The 19,115-nt window shown below is 51.8% G+C and overlaps 2 protein-coding genes across 2 annotated transcripts; one reads left to right on the top strand and one right to left on the bottom strand.

Annotated features, from left to right (window-relative positions):
• Positions 1 to 1,810: 1,810 nt before the first annotated feature.
• Hagh (hydroxyacylglutathione hydrolase) lies at positions 1,811 to 17,103 on the bottom strand. Its single transcript, XM_057776617.1, has 9 exons — positions 16,948 to 17,103; positions 14,388 to 14,563; positions 13,889 to 13,953; positions 11,743 to 11,860; positions 9,913 to 10,021; positions 6,699 to 6,802; positions 6,303 to 6,404; positions 3,284 to 3,363; positions 1,811 to 2,848 (listed from the first exon to the last, which is right to left on the bottom strand). The coding sequence occupies exons 1-9, from the start codon at positions 17,021 to 17,023 to the stop codon at positions 2,749 to 2,751; spliced, it is 930 nt and encodes a 309-aa protein (XP_057632600.1). The 5' UTR covers positions 17,024 to 17,103; the 3' UTR covers positions 1,811 to 2,748.
• A 160-nt stretch (positions 17,104 to 17,263) lies between these two features.
• On the top strand, positions 17,264 to 18,647 carry Fahd1 (fumarylacetoacetate hydrolase domain containing 1). The gene has a single exon (XM_057775745.1). The coding sequence runs from the start codon at positions 17,502 to 17,504 to the stop codon at positions 18,165 to 18,167; it is 666 nt and encodes a 221-aa protein (XP_057631728.1). The 5' UTR covers positions 17,264 to 17,501; the 3' UTR covers positions 18,168 to 18,647.
• The last annotated feature ends 468 nt before the right edge of the window (positions 18,648 to 19,115 follow it).

The following is a 19,115-nucleotide window of genomic DNA, read 5'->3' as shown; positions in this document are numbered from 1 at the left end:
ACATACATACACACATACCTACACACACACACATACCTACACACACATACACACATACCTACACACACACACACACGTGCACATATAAATATATATCCCCCAGCACTGTTCTGCCACTCTAGTAAACTTTCCAGTTTTACTTCTTGACTCGTATTTAGAAATGTTTACTGGGGTTCTCTGAAGATATTGGGGAAAGAGCACACTGTATGCTTTAGCCTTTGTGGCTGGCCTATGGCCTGAGACGTGGTCTGTCCCAGAGACGCATGGGCGTCTAAGAAAAGCGGGCGCTCGGGTTCATTGGCTAACATCGGCACCCCAGCCACTGTGGATGAGAACTGGGCCCTGCGTTCTACCCACTCGCTGCAGTCGGGAGACTGCAGGAAACTAAGGACTGGGTGACAATGACATCACTGCAGAGCTAGGCAGCCAGGTTACTGACAGCAGCTGGGTTCTGTGAGCTCCAGTGTTGAGCAAGAGACGGAAGACATGTCTGCCTCCACACACCGCCGCTGCCAGGAAAACTACCGGACACAGAGGTGCTCCCCTGCCTCGGAGGCTCACACTGAGGGGTATGACATTAGGACAGGAAGAGCCAGCCATGCCTGAGCTCTAGGTCAGGTGCTAGTGCTGCACCCACCCCAGCCCACTGCTGCCCCACCTAATCCCCCCCCCCCGAGACAAGGGTTCTCTGTGTAGTTTTGAAGCCTGTCCTGGGACGCTCTCTGTAGACCAGGCTGACCTCAAACAGATCCGCCTGCCTCTGCCTCCAGAGTGCTGAGATTGAAGGTGTGCACCACCACTGCCCAGCCAAATTCTCTATTCTTGCCCTGGCCTTTGCCACCCCTGAAGACACACGTCCACAGTGGTGGGTAGGCCAGGAGAAGTCTGCTTCTCCTCGCTGGACAGACAATGATTAGAAGTGTAGATCATGAGGGGAAGGGACACAGAACACTGAGTACCAGCTGTGGGGGTGTGTGGTGGGATGGAGCGAGGGCCCCACTGTAATTTAAATGGTTACCTGTATGATTCTCACCTTAATTAAAAGTAATTTTGTTAGGGGCAGGGGGATCTCTGTGAGTTCGAGGCCAACTGGGTCAACATAGTGAATTCCAGAGCTACACAGAGAAACCCTGCCTCAAAAAAAAAAAAATTTTTTTTTTGAGTAGTCTTTTTTTGTAGACCAGGCTGGCCTTGAACTCAGAGAAACATCTGGCTCTACTTCCCGAGTGCCACTACCTGGCTTATATATGCTTTTTTTTGGGGGGGGGGTTCAAGACAGGGTTCCCATTGTAGCCCTGGCTGTCCTGGAACTCGGGACCACCACCCTCACCCCCAGATAATATGCACTCTACTCCTCTCACCTTAAGCTTTCACCTCCCTAAGCCCCTTTCCCACCTTTTACACAAATGTAAGATGTGAGGCCTCTCCTGGCCAGCACATCTGGAAAGGTAACGAGCACACCGTCTGTGTCCCCTGCTCCTCTGAAGCACTGTCCCCCTGATGCTCTATCACACTCTCCCGCATCCCTGGACAGTAAGGCTTGTCTACTACCTGCTAAGATCTCAGTATCTGTTACCCCTCAGGTCAGGTGCCTAGGTCACCAAAGTCAGTGGCTGGGGTGGGCAGAGAGGGACAGCATCTGGACATGCAAACCGTCTTATTTAGGACTTGATCTTTCAGAGGGGGCATGCCAAATGTCCCCTGGACTGGCCACATGGAGCTGGGTGGTACAGAACGTTTACACACTATGCACGGCAGCATGGCACACACGTTCTGCAGCAGGCATCTGGGCTCTGAGATCTCTGCACACTGAGGCTCACAGAGAGATACTGCATTTATTTGGAGGCTGGTGGGAAGCATGATGTCTATCAGAGCTATGGCAGGACTTGCCGAGCACACATGGTTCTAACACTTATCACATGCACAACTCATGGGGACAATCTGCAAGTTCCATTCCATGCCACCTCTGGGGGAGAAATCGGGCAGGACTAGCAGCTCTACCCTACGCCATCTCTAAAGAGGACCTGTGTGCCAGTAATGCAGTTTAGAACACCTGCACCCTGACCACAGCGGGCAGCTGCAAGGACACGAGCCCCAGCAGACCCAAGGGAAGCAGGAACTACAGGCCAGCAATGCAGACAGCGGGACAGGATACACAGCTCTGACAGGTTGAGGGATGCTGACCTTAACACAGATCAAAGCATGATCCACACTGGCAGGGCAAACTGTCCCCTGGGGGGTCAGACTAGGCACCCCGGTCTCAAATTCTTCCTTCACCTGTCTTGGACCTTGGTGTCACGGGGCATCTGCGTCTGTTGTCTTCATTCGGCCCACTCAGACCTGAGTACCCAGAGGCTGGGTCTGGATGGACCACAGAGGCTGGCGGAAGGGGGAGGGAAAGTCAAGGCGAGTGCCAGACATCCTTCTCCCTGAAGAGCCAGGAAGCCAAGGTGGGAAGCCCGACTCAGCCTCTCCCAGAGCCAGCACCACTCTGAGAGACTAGGTGCAAACTACACGCCTGATGACCACAGGAGCCTGGGGCTCTATACATCTAAAGCCAGAGATAATGCAGAGTCAGTCCATAAGCAGGGGTATGGGAATAAATACTTTTAACTTTTTCTCTTATAAATATGCATTAGAACATTTGATAACACAAGCTACGGGCTCTGGATTAACTTAAAATAAAAGCAGACTAGATCCTGCAAGAGCAGCAGGACAGTCACTTAAAAGTCCCTGTTCTTGTGTGCCTCAGTCCCGTGGCACCTTGAACTGGTCCTTCTCCCTGCGGATGGCCCTCATGGTGGTCACAGGGTCCGTCTCCCCAGCATGCTGTTGCACAGTCTTCTCCCTGCATAGGCAAGAGATAGCAGGGTGTGGGCAGAGCCCAGACACCCTCCTGCAGAAGAACAGCTAGGGCTAAGCCAAGCAGGTCCTTCCAGCAATATGCAAATGGGAGGCCACCAACTCCATGCTGCCCACCCAGCCCAAAGTCCCAGAGCTTCAGGGATCTTTGAAGAAGCTCTCCAAAGGCTCTCCCCATAGGTCAAGGGTCCCCCACATCCTTGGCAAGATGTCAAGAAAAGCATATCCTCACCTTTACGGGACAAAACCTGCCCTCTTGGGCACACTTTAAATAAAGCTAGGGTATGAGGGTCAGGCTCATTCACCTCAGGATAGGTTAGCTCTGGTCCATCTCTTTGATGGGAGTGAACTTGGACAAAATTATGAAGTCTGAGCTACCACAGGAAGGTAAGGCCAAGAGAGGACCCCGCAACCATCTTACTTCACTCTCATGAAGGGGTTATAGGTGAACTCCTCTGCCAGAGTGGATGGCACCGTAGGCTCCCCGATGGCATATTTCTCCTATAAAAGATGACACTGTCACATAGGGATCAATGGGTCCCTACTTCCAAATATCTTAGTGAGCTTTCAACACAAGTCATCCCGGGAGGCAGAGCAGAGAACAGTCAGTGGACAGGTGGGCGTCTGGTTGTGGAGGGAGGCCGGGCTCACAGGAGGGACTAGAGTTGTTTCCCACTGCGTCCCTGAGAGTAAACAACTGCAACAAGTATATCACTTCTGCCTGTGCTGTCTCTGAAGGGAGGACGTCCTGTCTCCATTATGTGAGCTTTATATTTCACACAATCAAAACACACACCCTCCCCTCAAGAAAACTAGCATGAGGAGCAGTGAGTGACTTGGGCTCCCAGCACAGGGTATGGGGCTTACTCTCCTGTCAGGAGCTCCCACCAAGTGCCTGCAGAGTGGCCAAGCAGTAGAGTACTGGACGGCACTGGCCACTACCTTGTATGGATAGCCTTGCTCCTGAGCACCATAGACCATGGCAGAGACAGTGCTAACACAACTGAGCAGAAGCTGTGTTTATAAGCCAAGGGGTCTCCATGCAGCTCTTGCCCAACTCTTGCCTGGCTAACATGGAGGCCTCAGGGATAGAGCTGGGACAGCAACTGCAGACACCCACATGGCCCCTCCATCACCAGGACACACAGCCAAGGGTTAGGAAAGAGACCAGTAGCACTGATGCATGCAAAGTATCAGGAACTACGGGGGTTAAGAGGAGAACATAAAACAACAGGACCCAATTTTTTTTGAGGATCAGTTTAAGAGTTAATGCATTTGGCTATTCAATCCAGCAGTTCCACTATTAACCATATAGCCAAGAGCAGAAGAGAGAAAAAAAAGCAGGAACAGAACGCCAGCCACAGCGCTCACAGCCTGTAAACCAGGAAAACACACGAGGCCACACCCACAGATGGATGAGCTCCCATAGTGAGCCACGTAATACAGGATGTACTCAGAAACAAAACCAGCAGGAATGGGCCTCAAAATGAGGCTGAGCAAGAGCAGGGGAGGGCCGAGGAAGGTCATATGATTGTTATACAAGCCTCTAGATAAGGTCATGGACAGTGCTAGACAACAGAACAGCTTCAGATGGCAAGGCACTGAGAGGGTCAAAGTGCCTTGGGGGAGGGGAGCTGGAGAGATGGCTCCGCAGCTGCTGCTCTAGCGAAAGATCTAGGTTCAGTTCCCAGCACCCACAGGGAACCTAGAACCACCTGTCCCTCCACTTCCAGGGGTTCTGATGCCCTCTTCTGGCCTCCACAGGCTTCAGGCATGCACGTGATGCACACAGGTCCCGGCAGGTAAGACACTCATATACAACATCAAAATCAACTTTGTTAAAAAGTGCCTGGCAGAGCAGAGCCGCGGTGTCTAGCTTGACTGGGGCCGGGCCCATGTGGATGTGCACTGTCAAAGCTCAGCTAACTACGGACTTCATTCAAGACATTCGCATGCATGTAAATTACCCTTAAAGTTCGGTTTGTCTGGCATTGTGAGGCTTTGGGTTTGATCCCCAGAGGAAATAAGGAAACAAAGTAAGTTGCAGAGTGGTATTACGGTATGGACAGTGTGCATACAGTATGATCTCTAGGTGAGTATTAAACGCATACTCTGAGAACCAGGTATGAATATAACGGGGGCTTGAAAAATTTTTGAGGTGATGGTTTTTTTTTTTTGTTGTTGTTGTTGTTGTTGTTGTTTTTTCAAGTATCTTTATTTGACTTTGGGTTTCAGCAATTTGATCACAGAGTGTGTGGGGGTCTGGGTTCCTTTCTGTTCATTATGTTTTGGATTTGCTCAGCAGAGGTGATGATTTTGATATACTGCCCAGGAGGCCTTGAACATGGGGCGCTTCAGTCTCGTAAGCGGGATTAGACACGTGCCCCCACACCTGACGCAGCACTGGGTTCCGTGTTGTGGTGGTCGCCTCACGGAGCCCAGGCTTGCTAAGAACACACACTGTGGCTGAGACTGGCCTTGAACTCCTGACTCATTTACCTTGCTTAGACTCCCAAGTACTTCCAACTAAGTACATGCCACCATTCCAGGTTGAACTTTTCTGGTTTTGTTTGTTTTTGAGACAGGGTCTTACTGTGTAGTCCTGGCTGGCATGGTGCTCAGAATGTATGTAGCCTTAATCTGGCCTCAAACTTGTAATTCTCCTGCCTCTCTCCTGGATTACAGGTAAACTGAATTTTCTAATATTACTTTGTAAACCCCTTGCTGATCTGGAAGGGACGCTGGACAGGCTCCTATCATAGACAATACAACGGACTTATATAATGAAGCACCGCACATGAAGGGGCCGCACATGAAGCTCCCAGGTCCACACAGCTCTGATGGTATTCACAGTGAGCGACAGGTGTCGAACAAAGCCCTCGGCCCACTGCCTGGGGCTAGGATGTAGTAGCTCACTGGTGCCATCGTGGAGATCAACCCCTTCAGATGAGATCCCTACTGTCTGGGTGACAGCAGAAGCAGGCTCCTCACAGAGGATTCAACTTACTGCTTAGTATGTGGGGAATAAGGCTGAACCCTGGAGCCTGAGTCTCTCTCTCTCTCTGTCTCTCTGTCTCTCTCTGTCTCTCTGAGACAGGGTTTCTCTGTAGCTTTGGAGCCTGTCCTGGAACTAGCTCTTGTAGACCAGGCTGGCCTCAAACACAGAGAGATCTGCCTGCCTCTGCCTCCCAAGTGCTGGGGTTAAAGGCATGTGCCACCACTGTCTGGTGAGCCGAGTCTCTTATGCTAAGATGTAGTGAGTATCCACAGCCTGCGCTGGGCCCTGTAGTCAGATGGACTCTACTGCAGTAACCAGCACTGAGCTTGTGACACCAGGCTTCCACCCACTCTGCAGATAGTGCTGTGTCTGCATCCAGGCCCTTGGAAAGTCACTGCACCACGATGCACCCCAGGACATGCTCCAGAACTGGCCCACTCACCTTGGCCCAGGCCAGTTTCTCCTGAACGGCAGCATTGTTGGGTTCCACGTGGCGTGCAAACTTCAGGTTGTTTATGGTGTATTCATGGCCACAGTAGACTTTCTGAAGAAAGAGCCAACACATGGGCTTTGACTTCCACCTTGGAAACCCTGAGGGTTCAAGACTGCCTCATGTCTCAGCCGGACATAGCACCCCATTTAATGTGTGCAACTAGAGATACTGCAGGGCCACACATAGATGAAGTACTAATGAAAACTGTTTAGGTGACGGCTCTGCCCACTTCTCTCCTCGGCTCAGAGGTGAGGCCAGCTGTGAAAGCAGGGACAGGTTCCTGGGCCTACAACAGGTCTGCCTCCTGAGCACGTGGGGCCTTAGAGAAAGGGAAGCACCACCTACTGTGTCTGCTGGGAGCCGGCCCAAGACCTCGAGCAGAGCCTTGTACATCTCATCTGCAGTTCCTTCATAGAACTTCCCACAGCCAGCAACAAACAGCGTGTCACCTGGAAAACACAGCGGCGCTCCTCAGGGCTAGCTCACACCCTGGCCGCCTGCACCAAACTTACCAACAGGCACCAGGACATGACTCAAAGCCACCCGCCACCATGGCCACCATTAGGCATCTTCACCCAACGTGGTGCAAGGCCACCCACAGTTCTCCACTCTGCCAGCCTCCAGGTTCAACTGCAGCCATAACTCACTGTTGGGGCTTAAAAGCCAAGGCACCCTGACCCGCTGTCAGTGCCCCAGTCCCACCCTAGCTGAGATCATCACAAACCTAGTCCACTTCCTGGCTCTCAGCAGCCCTCCTGGGTCTCTTCCTCCAACACTGGATGACCCCTTTCTCCTGCACCCTTCCCCCTTTGCTGCTGGAATACCTGAGGCACCCACTTCATGACCCCAGGCTAGCACTGCTCTTGGCCTCATCTTAGCATGGGCAGGACAACCTGGCTGCTTCTGTTCCCTACACACCCTAGACTTCCACTGTGGCCAGCCCACATCAGTGGGTACTCCTGGTGCCATTTATACCTTGACTGCCCCTGCCCAGAGAACCTGGCTCTGCTCCTGGGCCTCCATACCTGAAGTCCTACCCTCATCCCTGCTGCACACTTTCTGCACAGTCTGTCCCCATCTCTGCACTGTTGTCTCCCAGTGCCCAGCCTGCCTATCTCAGTTTAAACAGGCCTTATCGCACACTCCAGCTGTACAAGATGCCTGACCCCCTACCACGCCCTCCTCTCAGCTACGCCTGTCCCCTCAGGTCAGCTGGAGTGGCGGCTGACTACTGTACACGTTCTGTACTGGCCCTCACTGTGATGCCCCAGAAAACACCGTGCGGTTATAAAATGACCTGAAGACACCTCGCGCCCCTCATGCCAGGTGCTGCCCAGGACAGTCATAGAAAGTACAGGGTGTCGTGGGGCCTCCTCCATGCTACACAGCACCTTCTACCTCTCAGGACAGAGAGTCCTCAGAGATCCAGCCTCAGGCTCAGCTGGGGCTCAGTGCTACAGCATCTGCCTAACACACACAAGGCCTTGGCTTCTGTCCACAGCACTGTCAAACAGAACAGGGCTGAGGAGACTGGTTAGTCGGCAAGTGCTTGCCTTACGAGCATCAGAACCCGAGCCTGATGCCCAGAACTCATGTGAAAACCCAGGTAGCCTACTTGGCAAAGCTCTAAGACAGAAGTGTTTTCCTGTCTGCTTTTCTGTTGCTCTGAAAACCAAGTTAGAGAGGAAAGGGCTTACTTCGTCTTATAACGTCCATGGAGGGAAGTTACGCAGGAAGCTGGAGGCGGAACTGAGGCAGACATATGGAGGAGCTGTTCACTGGCTTACTCAGTTTGCATTTATTTATTTGTTTGTTTTTGAGGCAGGCTTTCTCTGTGTAACAGCCCTGGTTGTCCTGGAATTCACTTTATAGACCAGGCTGGTCTCGAACTCACAGAGATCCGCCTACCTCTGCCTCCCAAGTGCTGGGATTGGGATTAAAGGCGTGCGCCACCACCACCTGACTTAGCTTGCTTTCTTAAAGCACCCAGGACACACCTGCCCAGGGGTAGCAATGCCCACAGTAGACTGGGTCCTCCCATAATTACTAATCAAGAAAATGCACTATAGACTTGACAATCAGATGATGACATTTTTCTCTATTGAGGCTTTTTTCTTTTTTATATCCCCAGAAGACTAATTTGTGTCAAGCGGACAGAAAATTAACCAGCACAGGTGTTCCTCTTCTCTCACCCACACCCTTCTCTCACCTCAAAGCTGGCATGTCCTGACTATCGGTCCATGATAACATGACATCTGCTCTTACAGACACCAACACAGACCTTTGCAGGGCACACAGCCATGCCAACGGGGGAGGGCCAGCTATGTCTACACCTCAGTTAACCTGGACAGTCATAAGCTGAGGACCACGTGATTATCACCATCTCACCACAGCATACTGCGGTTCAGAAAAGCCTTACCAAACCACCAGTCCCAGAGACAACACGGACACAGCAGAGCTGCCATGTTCCATGTCACAGCTCCGCTCTCAGCTCAGAGTTCAGAGGGCAGAGGTGAGCCCCAACACAAAAAGGGTCCAAGGTCTGTGCATAAACCACGCAATGCCATGAGGAAGACAAGGAACTCAAGTCAGGAGTACAGGCTCACACCTGCAACCCCACACTCGGGAGGCTGAGGCAGGAGGACTGCCACAAGTTCCAGGCCAGCCTGGGCAACAGAGACCTCTCTGAAAACAAAACAAGACAAAACCCTGGCATTCTGTAACGTGTTTTTAAAAAGCTCGGGTTCCTGGGCAATTGCATATTTACAGAACAGAGATCCAGCCAGTTCCCCCTCAGTGTCTCTCCAGGGTTCCTCCCATCTGAACCGTGCTGCTGTGACCTCATTAGAATATGCTGGCATGTCCCCCAGTCCAGGCTTGCACAGCCCCAGTGGCATCATCACTCACATCACAACTCTGAGAGGCAGGAGCCTGGCCTCCTGCCCCACCCCAGCCCGTGCCGCTTGAGCACTGTGGTCACAGGCTGCTCTGTTTCACAGGCTCCAATTATCACCTGCACTGTTCTGATTTTACTCATAAGGAGAAAATTCCTGATTTTTGGACAAACCTACTTGCGCTGAGTGTGAACTGCACACATTGCTCCAGGGGCTGGCTCGGCCTCAGCATGTGAACCACCCACTTTCAAGTCAGGCTTCTGGCTCTGCAGGGTCACTAGGTGCGCATCACCCAAATCAGATAACAGGGCTCTCTGCAAGCCTGCAGGAAGGATACTGGGATCCCCTGGGGCCTTCCTCAGCCAGCCTCCCCTCCATTTGTTGGCTACTAGAGGGTAAGGGTTGAGGTTGCAAGATGGTGAACCTCAACCATGTGATGCAGCAGCAGCCCAGCCTCAACTCAGAGCACCTCTGCACTCAGTAGTTTGAACAAATCCCAGGCTCCATCCTGGGCTGTGGCTTCTTTATATGAGATGCAGGGCTGGAGAAGGTGCAGCCCCTGCTAGAAGGTGTGTCAGGAAACACTTTGCTTCTCTCACAGGAGTTTTTCCTCACACAGCCAATGCCAAACAGAGTCTTTACATAGATGTCCCTCCCCAACTCACCTGTGAACACAGCAGAGGGCTCTGAGCTACCAGGCTTGCTCACAAAGTAACAGATGTGTCCCGAAGTATGGCAGGGTGTTGACAGACATTTGACACTGAGAGACCCCACCTGAAATAGAGGTGCTGGGATGAGCTCCGACCACCAGTAGTCTTTTTGGAACGTCACAAGTGGCAGCACTATGACCCTCCTGTTCCTGACACGCTTATTTCAGGATCCACTGCACTCGAGACACCTACAGAGCATCCCAGGGCTTGGACAGCCCACAGGCAGGGCCCAAGGATCCTGGCTAAGGTGTGGCTCAGGTGCAGATGCTCCAGATGTGTTTGTTCAAGGACAAAACCACAAGAAGCTTATTTTGTTTTAGTCTCCAGAACTGAGCCAAATCTAAACCAGGCATTTTCCCATTAAAGATACTTCTGTTCTGACCACCTCCCCAGCTCTTCAAGTGGTCAACCCTCAAGCCGACCCAGCAATGCAAACACCTCAAGACAGAGTCAACAAGAATATCTGCACAGCCTCTCTGCTCAAGTTGTCTCATTCTGACCCATTTCCCAAGCAGTGCAGCTGCGTGTCCTAGCAAAGGCCTCCATCTCCACACAGCTCTACTGTCATGTCACAGAAGTCAAAAGGACCCCAGAGGCCCCATTCAAATTCTCCAGTTGACTCGGAGACCCACTCTGAGGTCTTCCCCAGTGTCCAGGCACATTTTGCAGTTGATTTTCTCACTATGCTCTTATTTTTTGTTTTGTTTGTAGAGAGCCGTGTGGAGTCACACCTGATGGCAATGTGTAGAGAGCTGCGTGGAGCCGCACCTGATGGTGCTGGCTTCCGCCCTCCGCGATCCCAAAAGCGAGTGCTCTCTGTGATAATCAACTCCTAATATCAACTTGGCCTGACTTATGCTATTATCACGCAATGATTGTCAGCTGCTTGCATATGCGTGGACCTATGGGCAGTGCCCACCTGGCAATCTGGGGTTAGCGGCCCAGGCCTTTTTAAGGGCTGGGAGAGGTTTGCCCAGAGAGGGAGAGAGAACGCATTGTCAAAAGGTCCTGAATAAACTGCTCAGCGACAAGCAAGCAAGCAAGAAGGACGCAACACCGGAGCTCTTCCTGCTGAGCAGTTTATTGAGAGAACACATTGTCAAAAGGTCCTGAATAAACTGCTCAGCGATAAGCAAGCAAGCAAGAAGGACGCAACACGGGAGCTCTTCCTGCTGAGCAGTCTATTCAGGACCTTTTGACAATGCGTTCTCTCTCCCTCTTTCTCTCTTCCTCTCTGGGCAAACCTCTCCCAGCCCTTAAAAAGGCCTGGGCCGCTAACCCCAGACTGCCAGGTGGGCACTGCCCATAGGTCCACGCATATGCAAGCAGCTGACAATCATTGCGTGATAATAGCATAAGTCAGGCCTAGTTGATATTAGGAGTTGATTATCACAGAGAGCACTCGCTTTTGGGATCGCGGAGGGCGGAAGCCAGCACCATCAGGTGCGGCTCCACGCAGCTCTACACATTGCCATCAGGTGTGACTCCACGCGGCTCTCTACATTTGTTTTTGGTTTTTTTGAGACAGAATATCTCTGTACAGCTCTAGTTGTCCTGTAACTCACTTTGTAGACCAGGCTGGCCTTGAACTCAGAGATCTACCTGCCTCTGCCTCCTGAGTGCTGGGACTAAAGGTGTGCACCACCACAGCTCGACTTCACTATGCTCTTGAAGGGAGGACTGTTCAAGCAATGCTGAGACAGGTCCAGGGAGCCCCTTGCCTGATCAGCCCCCTTTCCAAATGATGCCTGTGGCCCCAGCATCCTGGCAGGGCTTCCTGTGTACCTGCAGTGTGGTAAGGTGTGTGACTTTGTGCGTCAAGGCCCCAATGCGGTCGTCACCTCCGTAAACCTTCAGCCCAGGCTCCAGTTTCACCAGCTTCTCATTGCCACCAGCATGGTCCCTAGAAGTCAAACAGGAGGCCCGGGGTAACCTGACGAGATGGAGGGCTGCTTGCTTGCCTTTAAGCCCCGACCAAATGGAGTTTTCACTTTGCCTATACATTTTTCAGTAGAAACAGGCAACCCTGAACCACTTTTTGCCTGCCATTTGGCAACACCAAAAACAAGTGTCTCAGGGTGTCCAGCATGCCCCTGAACAGAGAAAGCAGGTCACATAGACCTAGGGTCCCAGGCATGGCTCCCACACCTCGGGGCACAGGAAGTTACCTGGAGTGCTCCCACTAGCCAGAAGCCTCACTCTGACCGCACCTCTGAGCTCAGGGACTGGGCACTAAGGTGGGCGTGCGGGTTGGAAGGTTCACCAAGGTAATCCTAATGCATCCCAGTTTGGGCCAGCACTGGCAAAGGCTATGCCGGGAACTCAAGAACCTAGATCCTGCCCACCTGCAGGAGGTCTGCATGCAGAGCACAGGACAGCCAGGTGCTGGCACCTCCTAGGGCCAGGGACTCACACAGTTCCTCAGAGTAGCAGAGGGCAAGGCCATGGTAAAGGCACAGACAGGAGAATCCCCACACTGTGGGCATCCTTAGCTCCAAGATGGGGATGGGAAACACCTTCCCCTGTCAGTCCCTTGGCTACTCCACTCCATAGCCAAACGATCCAAGGAACAGCAGGGCTCTCAGTTAACAGGAACAAGTGACCCAGCTCTCTGCTCCATGGCCTCCAGGACAAGGATCATACACAGGCCAGGTAGGCACCATCACTTCATCGCTTACCTTTGAAAATATCACTACCAATGAGCAATAACACAACTTGATCTGCCTGTGAGCTACAGGCCAGACCCTTAGCTCAGCCTTAGGCTTGACGAGGACATAAGCGTGAGATGTTGATAGAAAAAGCCAGACTCCGCCAGTTTCAGGAAAAAGGCATCTGAAGTAGTAGCTACTAAGGTGGAACAGAAAACACAGAATGTGCACAGTGTTTGTTTGATGGCTGTGAGGCATATGCCATCAGATCCCAAAGGTAGAAGTGCCAGCAGCTGGAAGCCCAGGGAAGGAGCCTTACAAAGTAGAGCAGCCATAATGTGCAGTCCAGGCCAAGACTAAGGTCAAACTCCCTGTCCCAGGTGCTGAAGTCGCACCCAGTACCTCAGGGGCCTGGCTAAAGCAGCCACAAAGACAGAGTGACTGAGAGGCACGGGGCCCCAAGCTTCCTCCCAGCTCTGACATACCCAGGGCGGGGTCAAAGACAGAGGCTCTGGCTCTCTTCACAGAGTCATTTAGGAAAGAAGATTAGGAGCCAACAAACATTTCTTCTACTTTTGAAGAGCCTTAAAAGATCCAAAAGCAAATTCTAGGCCAGCCAGAGACCCTGGCTCAAAAACAGAAAGCAAAAGAATAATAAAAGCCAGGAATGGGGCTTTGCGCAGCACTATCCCAAAGCCCCAAGTTCAAGGCCAGCCTGTGCCACACAGAGTGGAATCCCATCTCAAAACACCGAAACCAACCATACAACAAAAGTCAATCAACACTTCTGGAAACATAAGACTTTTCCCTCCAAAAAAGTGAGGGTCTCACAGCCTGGTGCTCACTAGAGATCAGGGGAGCTCTAAATTCAGAGCTCCGCCCACCTCCACCTCCCATTTTGTTGGTTTCGTTTGTTTAAGAAAAAACTGATGTCTACCTTCTCCTCTTTCTCTCTGACATGGGTGGATGCCAACAGCACGTTTCATGAACCTAAGATATGTGAAGGCAGCCACTGGGGTCCTTCTGTGACCAGAGAAGCCTAGCTTTAAGGGGACAGCAGAGGACACTTGTGCCTGAGAGTGCTGGCCCTATCCTGCTCCTCCACAGGCCACAAATACCTCACCTGGAAATTACTGCATTCGTGGAACCCGGAGGTCAGTGGCCCAGGAGGAACAAGGCGGAGCCTTGGTGTTTTCTTAGACCCCTTCCCTGCTCTATGGACAGTAACTTCCCAGGTGAATAGCTGACCCCACCCCAGGTCCATCCACAGCCTAAGCACTTACCAGTGGTGATGAGTGGTGAGCACTGTGGTCAGCTTTACACGGTGCTTTTTCACGGTTTCTATAACCTACAGGCACGGGGAGGCAGAATCAAGGTCCAGTCACACTTCTGGTCCTGGTTTACCTGCCTGCAGAGCGGGTGCCCGGCCCTCTCCCCACCCACAATGACTGACTACAGGTAGTAGCTTTTCTTTTTCCTACTCCGTCCACCCATAACTGCTCCGAGCCGGGGCAGCTCTGACTGCGGGCATCCACAGCACTGGAGCAGAAGCATGGAAGATGAGGAGAATCTCAGGGTTCACACGTGTCTAGGCGCGGAGGGTTAAAAGTATGTGTCAGGCTTGCCACAGAGGCCTGTGGTTAGACATAACTGTTCTGAATGAACCGATTTCCACCTAGCTTCCACAAAACCGCAAAGACCCTGTGGCTATAATCCCTGGGGATGAAGGCAGGGTGCTGGGTGTATGGTACAGGGAGCTAAGAAGAGCCACACACACCTTACCTTCTGGGGTTGCACCGGGTCCACGATGGCAGCCTCCTTGGTGTCCTCATCAATGATCAGGTACATGTAGTTGTCAGTCAGGGCGGGCAGTAGCTCAACCTTCATCATGTCTTGCTCCACAGTCAGACTCTTCCTGAAATCTGTGTGATACAGAAGGGCTCCCGGCAGGACCTGACCTGAAGAGACACAGCGGAGGAACCTCACCCAGACTTCAGAGCAGCCATACCCTTGCACTCAGGGCTCTGATAGTTGGCTTTCCCAAGCTCCTCTGAGGAAATTTCCTATTCATTACATCCTTCAGGAAAGTGGGGACTAAGTAAGCCAGCCCATCTCAGGTACAGAATTATTGTTTTGGTTTGCGGGGGGGGGATGCTTTTTAGGTTCTTGGGGGTTTTGTTTGGTTCTTTGCTTTTTTTTTTCTTTTTAAGAATTCCTCTCCTTTATTCTCCAAACAGCTTTTATACCAAAACATAAATTGAGTGGGAAATACACCAGCATTCTGTCTCAGGATTCTTTAAAAAAAAAAAAAAAAAGATCCCCTTCTATATCCCTGTCTATCCCAAAACTCATTATGTAGCCCAGGCCGGCCTTAAATTCAGCAATCCTTCTGTCTCAGTCTCTTTCAGTTTCACTTGTCTTTTGCAGTGGAAGGGACAGAACCCTGGGCTCACATGCAAGGCAAGTTAGCTACACCTTGTACTAGACGTGGAATCTTGACATTTCTTTTCAGAGTTCTTACAGGCCTTCCCAGCTGCCTGTGGTGTGACTCAAAGCTGAGGCAGACAGAACAAGGCACCACAGCATGGCTGCTCGCCCTCCAGTCATGGCCTCTGCACTAACAAGAGCTCAGTCCTCTGAACCGACAGCCCTTCTCAGGCCTCTACCCAGATGAGAAAACAGCACTTTACACTAAATGGCCAGCACAATTAAAAATGCACATAGTGCCAGCTCCCGAAAATAAGGCACTGGCTGTCTGAGACTCAGGCATGAACGGCACAGAACAATTATCCAAGCAAGGACAGGCCTGGGTGCACCAAGGAGGCAGCGAGGGACTGGGGGACAAAGGTATACGCTACTCCACTCATTCCGATGTCAAAACAGTTTTCAGCAGTAAAACTCGCATTCAACCTGAAAACATGGGGCCTCCAAAAAGGTTTTCTGCCTTGGCTTTAAAGAGGGGAAAGCCACACAAGGTGGTAGAGACAGTGGTATTCCGACTCTCAGGAATCCAGAAAACAACAGCTTTGACCCTGTGATAGCTAGTACTATCAACTAATAACCATGATGTGATAGCTAGTATTATCAACTAATAACCATGATGTGATAGCTAGTACTATCAACTAATAACCATGATGTGATAGCTAGTACTATCAACTAATAACCATGATGTGATAGCTAGTATTATCAACTAATAACCGTGACAAGTGAAGCCAACCAAATGGAACTGTTTGTTTTGTGGTGCCCCAGGGCCCCAAGACTACTACACTAGGGAAGTGCTCTCTTGTTGCGTAAAGCCCCAGATTCCCATTTCTCCTTTTTGGCACAACAGTTGGGCATGTTCAGCAAAATAAATATTTCTGTAATATCAGGTTTCTGTAATATTTGAGCTCCCTAAGCCCTGGCACTGCCCAAGCCCATGGAGGGCAGAAGGGTGAAGAGAGGTGAATATGAGACCTGTTCATGTATTTCCTGGCAGAACAGTGCATGGCTAAATAACATATTATTACTAGTGCTCAACCCACTCTAGGTCTCAAAAGAAGTTAAGTAACCTGGAGAAGACATGATAACCCCTAAAGAAGGGGTTCACCAACTGAGGGCACCTCCAGGACCCTCTTTCCCAACCACACTAGCCTGACACTGCCCAGAAGATGCTCCCAGCTCTCCAGCTTGCAACTAGAGACATTTTGCTTGAGTTGGGACCTGCAGCCTGTGTTCAAGACCAAATCCCAGACACGTTTTATTTTGCTCATAACATTGTTTAAAAATTGAAGACTTCCAGAGAGTCCCATCTTCTCATCCAGCGGGGCTTCTAGGGCACCAAATGCTGAGCTGCGGACTCGCATAAGCGGCGCTGACCAGCAGTAACTGCGCTCGACTAGCTCTTCAGCAGCGACACTAAAGGCTAGTTCTTAACTGGAGAGACCTGTACTTCTGGGGTTCTCAACGAGAGGGCTTCTTGCTTAGTAAAGATGGACCACGCACTTTCGATCACGATTGCTTCCAAATTCCCGGCTAGCTGGACTCAGGCCGGCCAGCTCCGGAGCGCTGGCAACCCACTGTTGCCCCACTAGTTGGACACCAGGAGGAAAAGCAGCTGGCTTAGAAACCGAGGTTGCGACCCCGGCACTGGAGTCCGACTCCGGCCGTGTGGGAGCAGGTGCCCGCCCTCTGTCCCCGGCCACGGACCCTGTCAGCGCCGCTGGTCTAAGCTGAAGACGCCCGGCCCCGCTTCTCGCCCGCCCGGCAGCGCACAGCACCTGCGCCCGGAGGCGGCGAGGGCTCGCCCAACCGACGTCCGGTCTGCCGGCGCCGCGCCGCGTCAGCGCCCAGACACACTTACCCAGACCGCGGCGCGCGCAGGCGGCTCCCAGCACTGACAAGCTCCGGAGGCACCGCGGCCCGCGACCCAGCACCATGACCCACGGGGTGCACAGCCGGGTCGCGGAGCCGCAACACCAATGTCGTGGGCATCAACACTAGCGTTGGCGACAGCAGCCAATCAGTGTCCTCCTCGCACTGCTCCCAACCAACCAGCTCCTGCTCTTTACCGAAACGCCACGCCCTCAATCCGACAGTGCCCGCCCATAGAGCGCACGGCCAACCAGTGTCTGTCTCGCGGGTGCCGCCCCCAGCCAATCAGCAGCTCCTGCCCAAAAATGTTCCCTACCCTGCCCTAGGAGCCTTGGCCCGGAGACCCGGTCTGGACGAAGGTGTGGGCGGCGGAGGGAGGCTGAGCGTACGCCTCCTCGTCTCTTCCGGGCCGCTGACCCCAGCGTCCAGCTGCTGCGCCAGGAAGGGCGGGCCGCTTCGGCCTGAACAGCGTCCTAAGGCAGCTGTCCCCTCGAGGCCCCCGTAGTCCCGGGATTCAACGGTCACGTGACACAAGGTTTTACCATGGCTTCCTCCAAGCCTCTGTCTCGCTTCTGGGAATGGGGCAAGAATATCGTGTGTGTGGGGAGGAACTACGCAGACCACGTCAAGGAGATGCGCAGCGCGGTGCTAAGCGAGCCTGTGCTTTTCTTGAAGCCGTCCACCGCGTACGCTCCCGAGGGCTCACCGGTGTTAATGCCCTCCTACTGCCAGAACCTGCACCACGAGGTGGAGTTGGGTGTGCTCTTGGGCAGGCGTGCTCAAGCCGTCCCCGAGGCCGCCGCCATGGACTATGTGGCCGGCTACGCTCTGTGCCTGGACATGACTGCCAGAGATGTGCAGGAAGAGTGCAAGAAGAAGGGACTGCCCTGGACCCTGGCCAAGAGCTTCACGGCCTCCTGTCCTGTCAGCGCCTTCGTGCCCAAGGAGAAGGTCCCTGACCCTCACGCCCTAAGACTGTGGCTCAAGGTCAACGGTGAACTCAGGCAGGAGGGCAAAACGTCGTCTATGATCTTTTCCATCCCCTACATCATTAGTTACGTTTCCAAGATAGTAACCTTGGAAGAAGGAGATCTTATCTTGACCGGGACTCCAAAGGGAGTTGGGCCAGTTAAAGAAAATGATGAGATCGAGGCTGGAATAGATGGGGTGGTTAGTATGAAGTTCAAGGTGAAAAAGTCAGAATACTGAGTTGTTCTTAACGAGTGTCAAAGGAGAAAGGAGACATAAGCAAGTGAAGTAACTAAATGTCAATCTTAATGAAAATCTAAAATGGGTCCTTAGAAATAAATAACGTGATTTTAAAAGTTGGGGCAGAAATGAAAATGGGAATAACCACACTAAAGAATATTTAATGCTTCCCAAGAGGAGATGTGTTAAACTAAGCTCGGAAAAGTTATAATTTTCTTCTCTGAAACTGAACTGAGTAAGACTTCTGAAAATCGTCTATAGCTCTATTAATGATGTTACCCTTTAGGAAAGCTGTTTATACACTCCAGTTGGTTCTTACTAGGGAAGGCTCTTCATCCCAAAATCAGATAAAAGTTTTGTTAAGCGAGCAATTGGTGAAGACCTGCCTTGTTTACTTGGAGTGTATATATTGGGCTGTGACTTCTGAGTTTGGGAGGTAATTTTGAAATTGTTTTCCAAATAAACACGTTTCTTGTGTGACCTGACAGTGTACTTTCTTTCCCTGTGGGGGAGGGGTACTTCTTTCTCTGGGGCGTCAGACTTTGGTCTTGGGCTCCTGAGCACTGTGCTTCGACTTACTAATAAAGTGAACCAGTCCCTCCCCATCAATCGGAGAAAGAGGCGCTAGGAAACCGACAGCCTAGAAATGCTGCATTTGCTCTTGCCTGCACCGCTTCCTGATAGAAGAGCCCTCAAGAGCACAGCTTTCGGGGCCCAATGGAGGCTTCTGCTGCCCCCTTTCAGTAATTTATCAGTACTGCTAGGCATTATGCCAACTATAGTTCATTCCATGTTCCTGTGTGTTGTGTTTTTAACAGAGCTGTGAGGTTTGTTAGCCCCATCATCCTGATGACAATGTAGACCTAGAGGCTAGCAGCTGTGGCAGGACCAATTTGTAAGGAAATTGTCACAAACTCAGAGTCTGAAGTTTTAACCAAAGTGTAGGTA

This window comes from Chionomys nivalis, chromosome 7 (assembly GCF_950005125.1).
Source record: "Chionomys nivalis chromosome 7, mChiNiv1.1, whole genome shotgun sequence".
NCBI lineage: Eukaryota > Metazoa > Chordata > Mammalia > Rodentia > Cricetidae > Chionomys > Chionomys nivalis.
The sequence above is the reverse complement of the archived record's forward strand: the minus strand, read 5'-3'. Positions and strand labels throughout refer to the sequence as shown.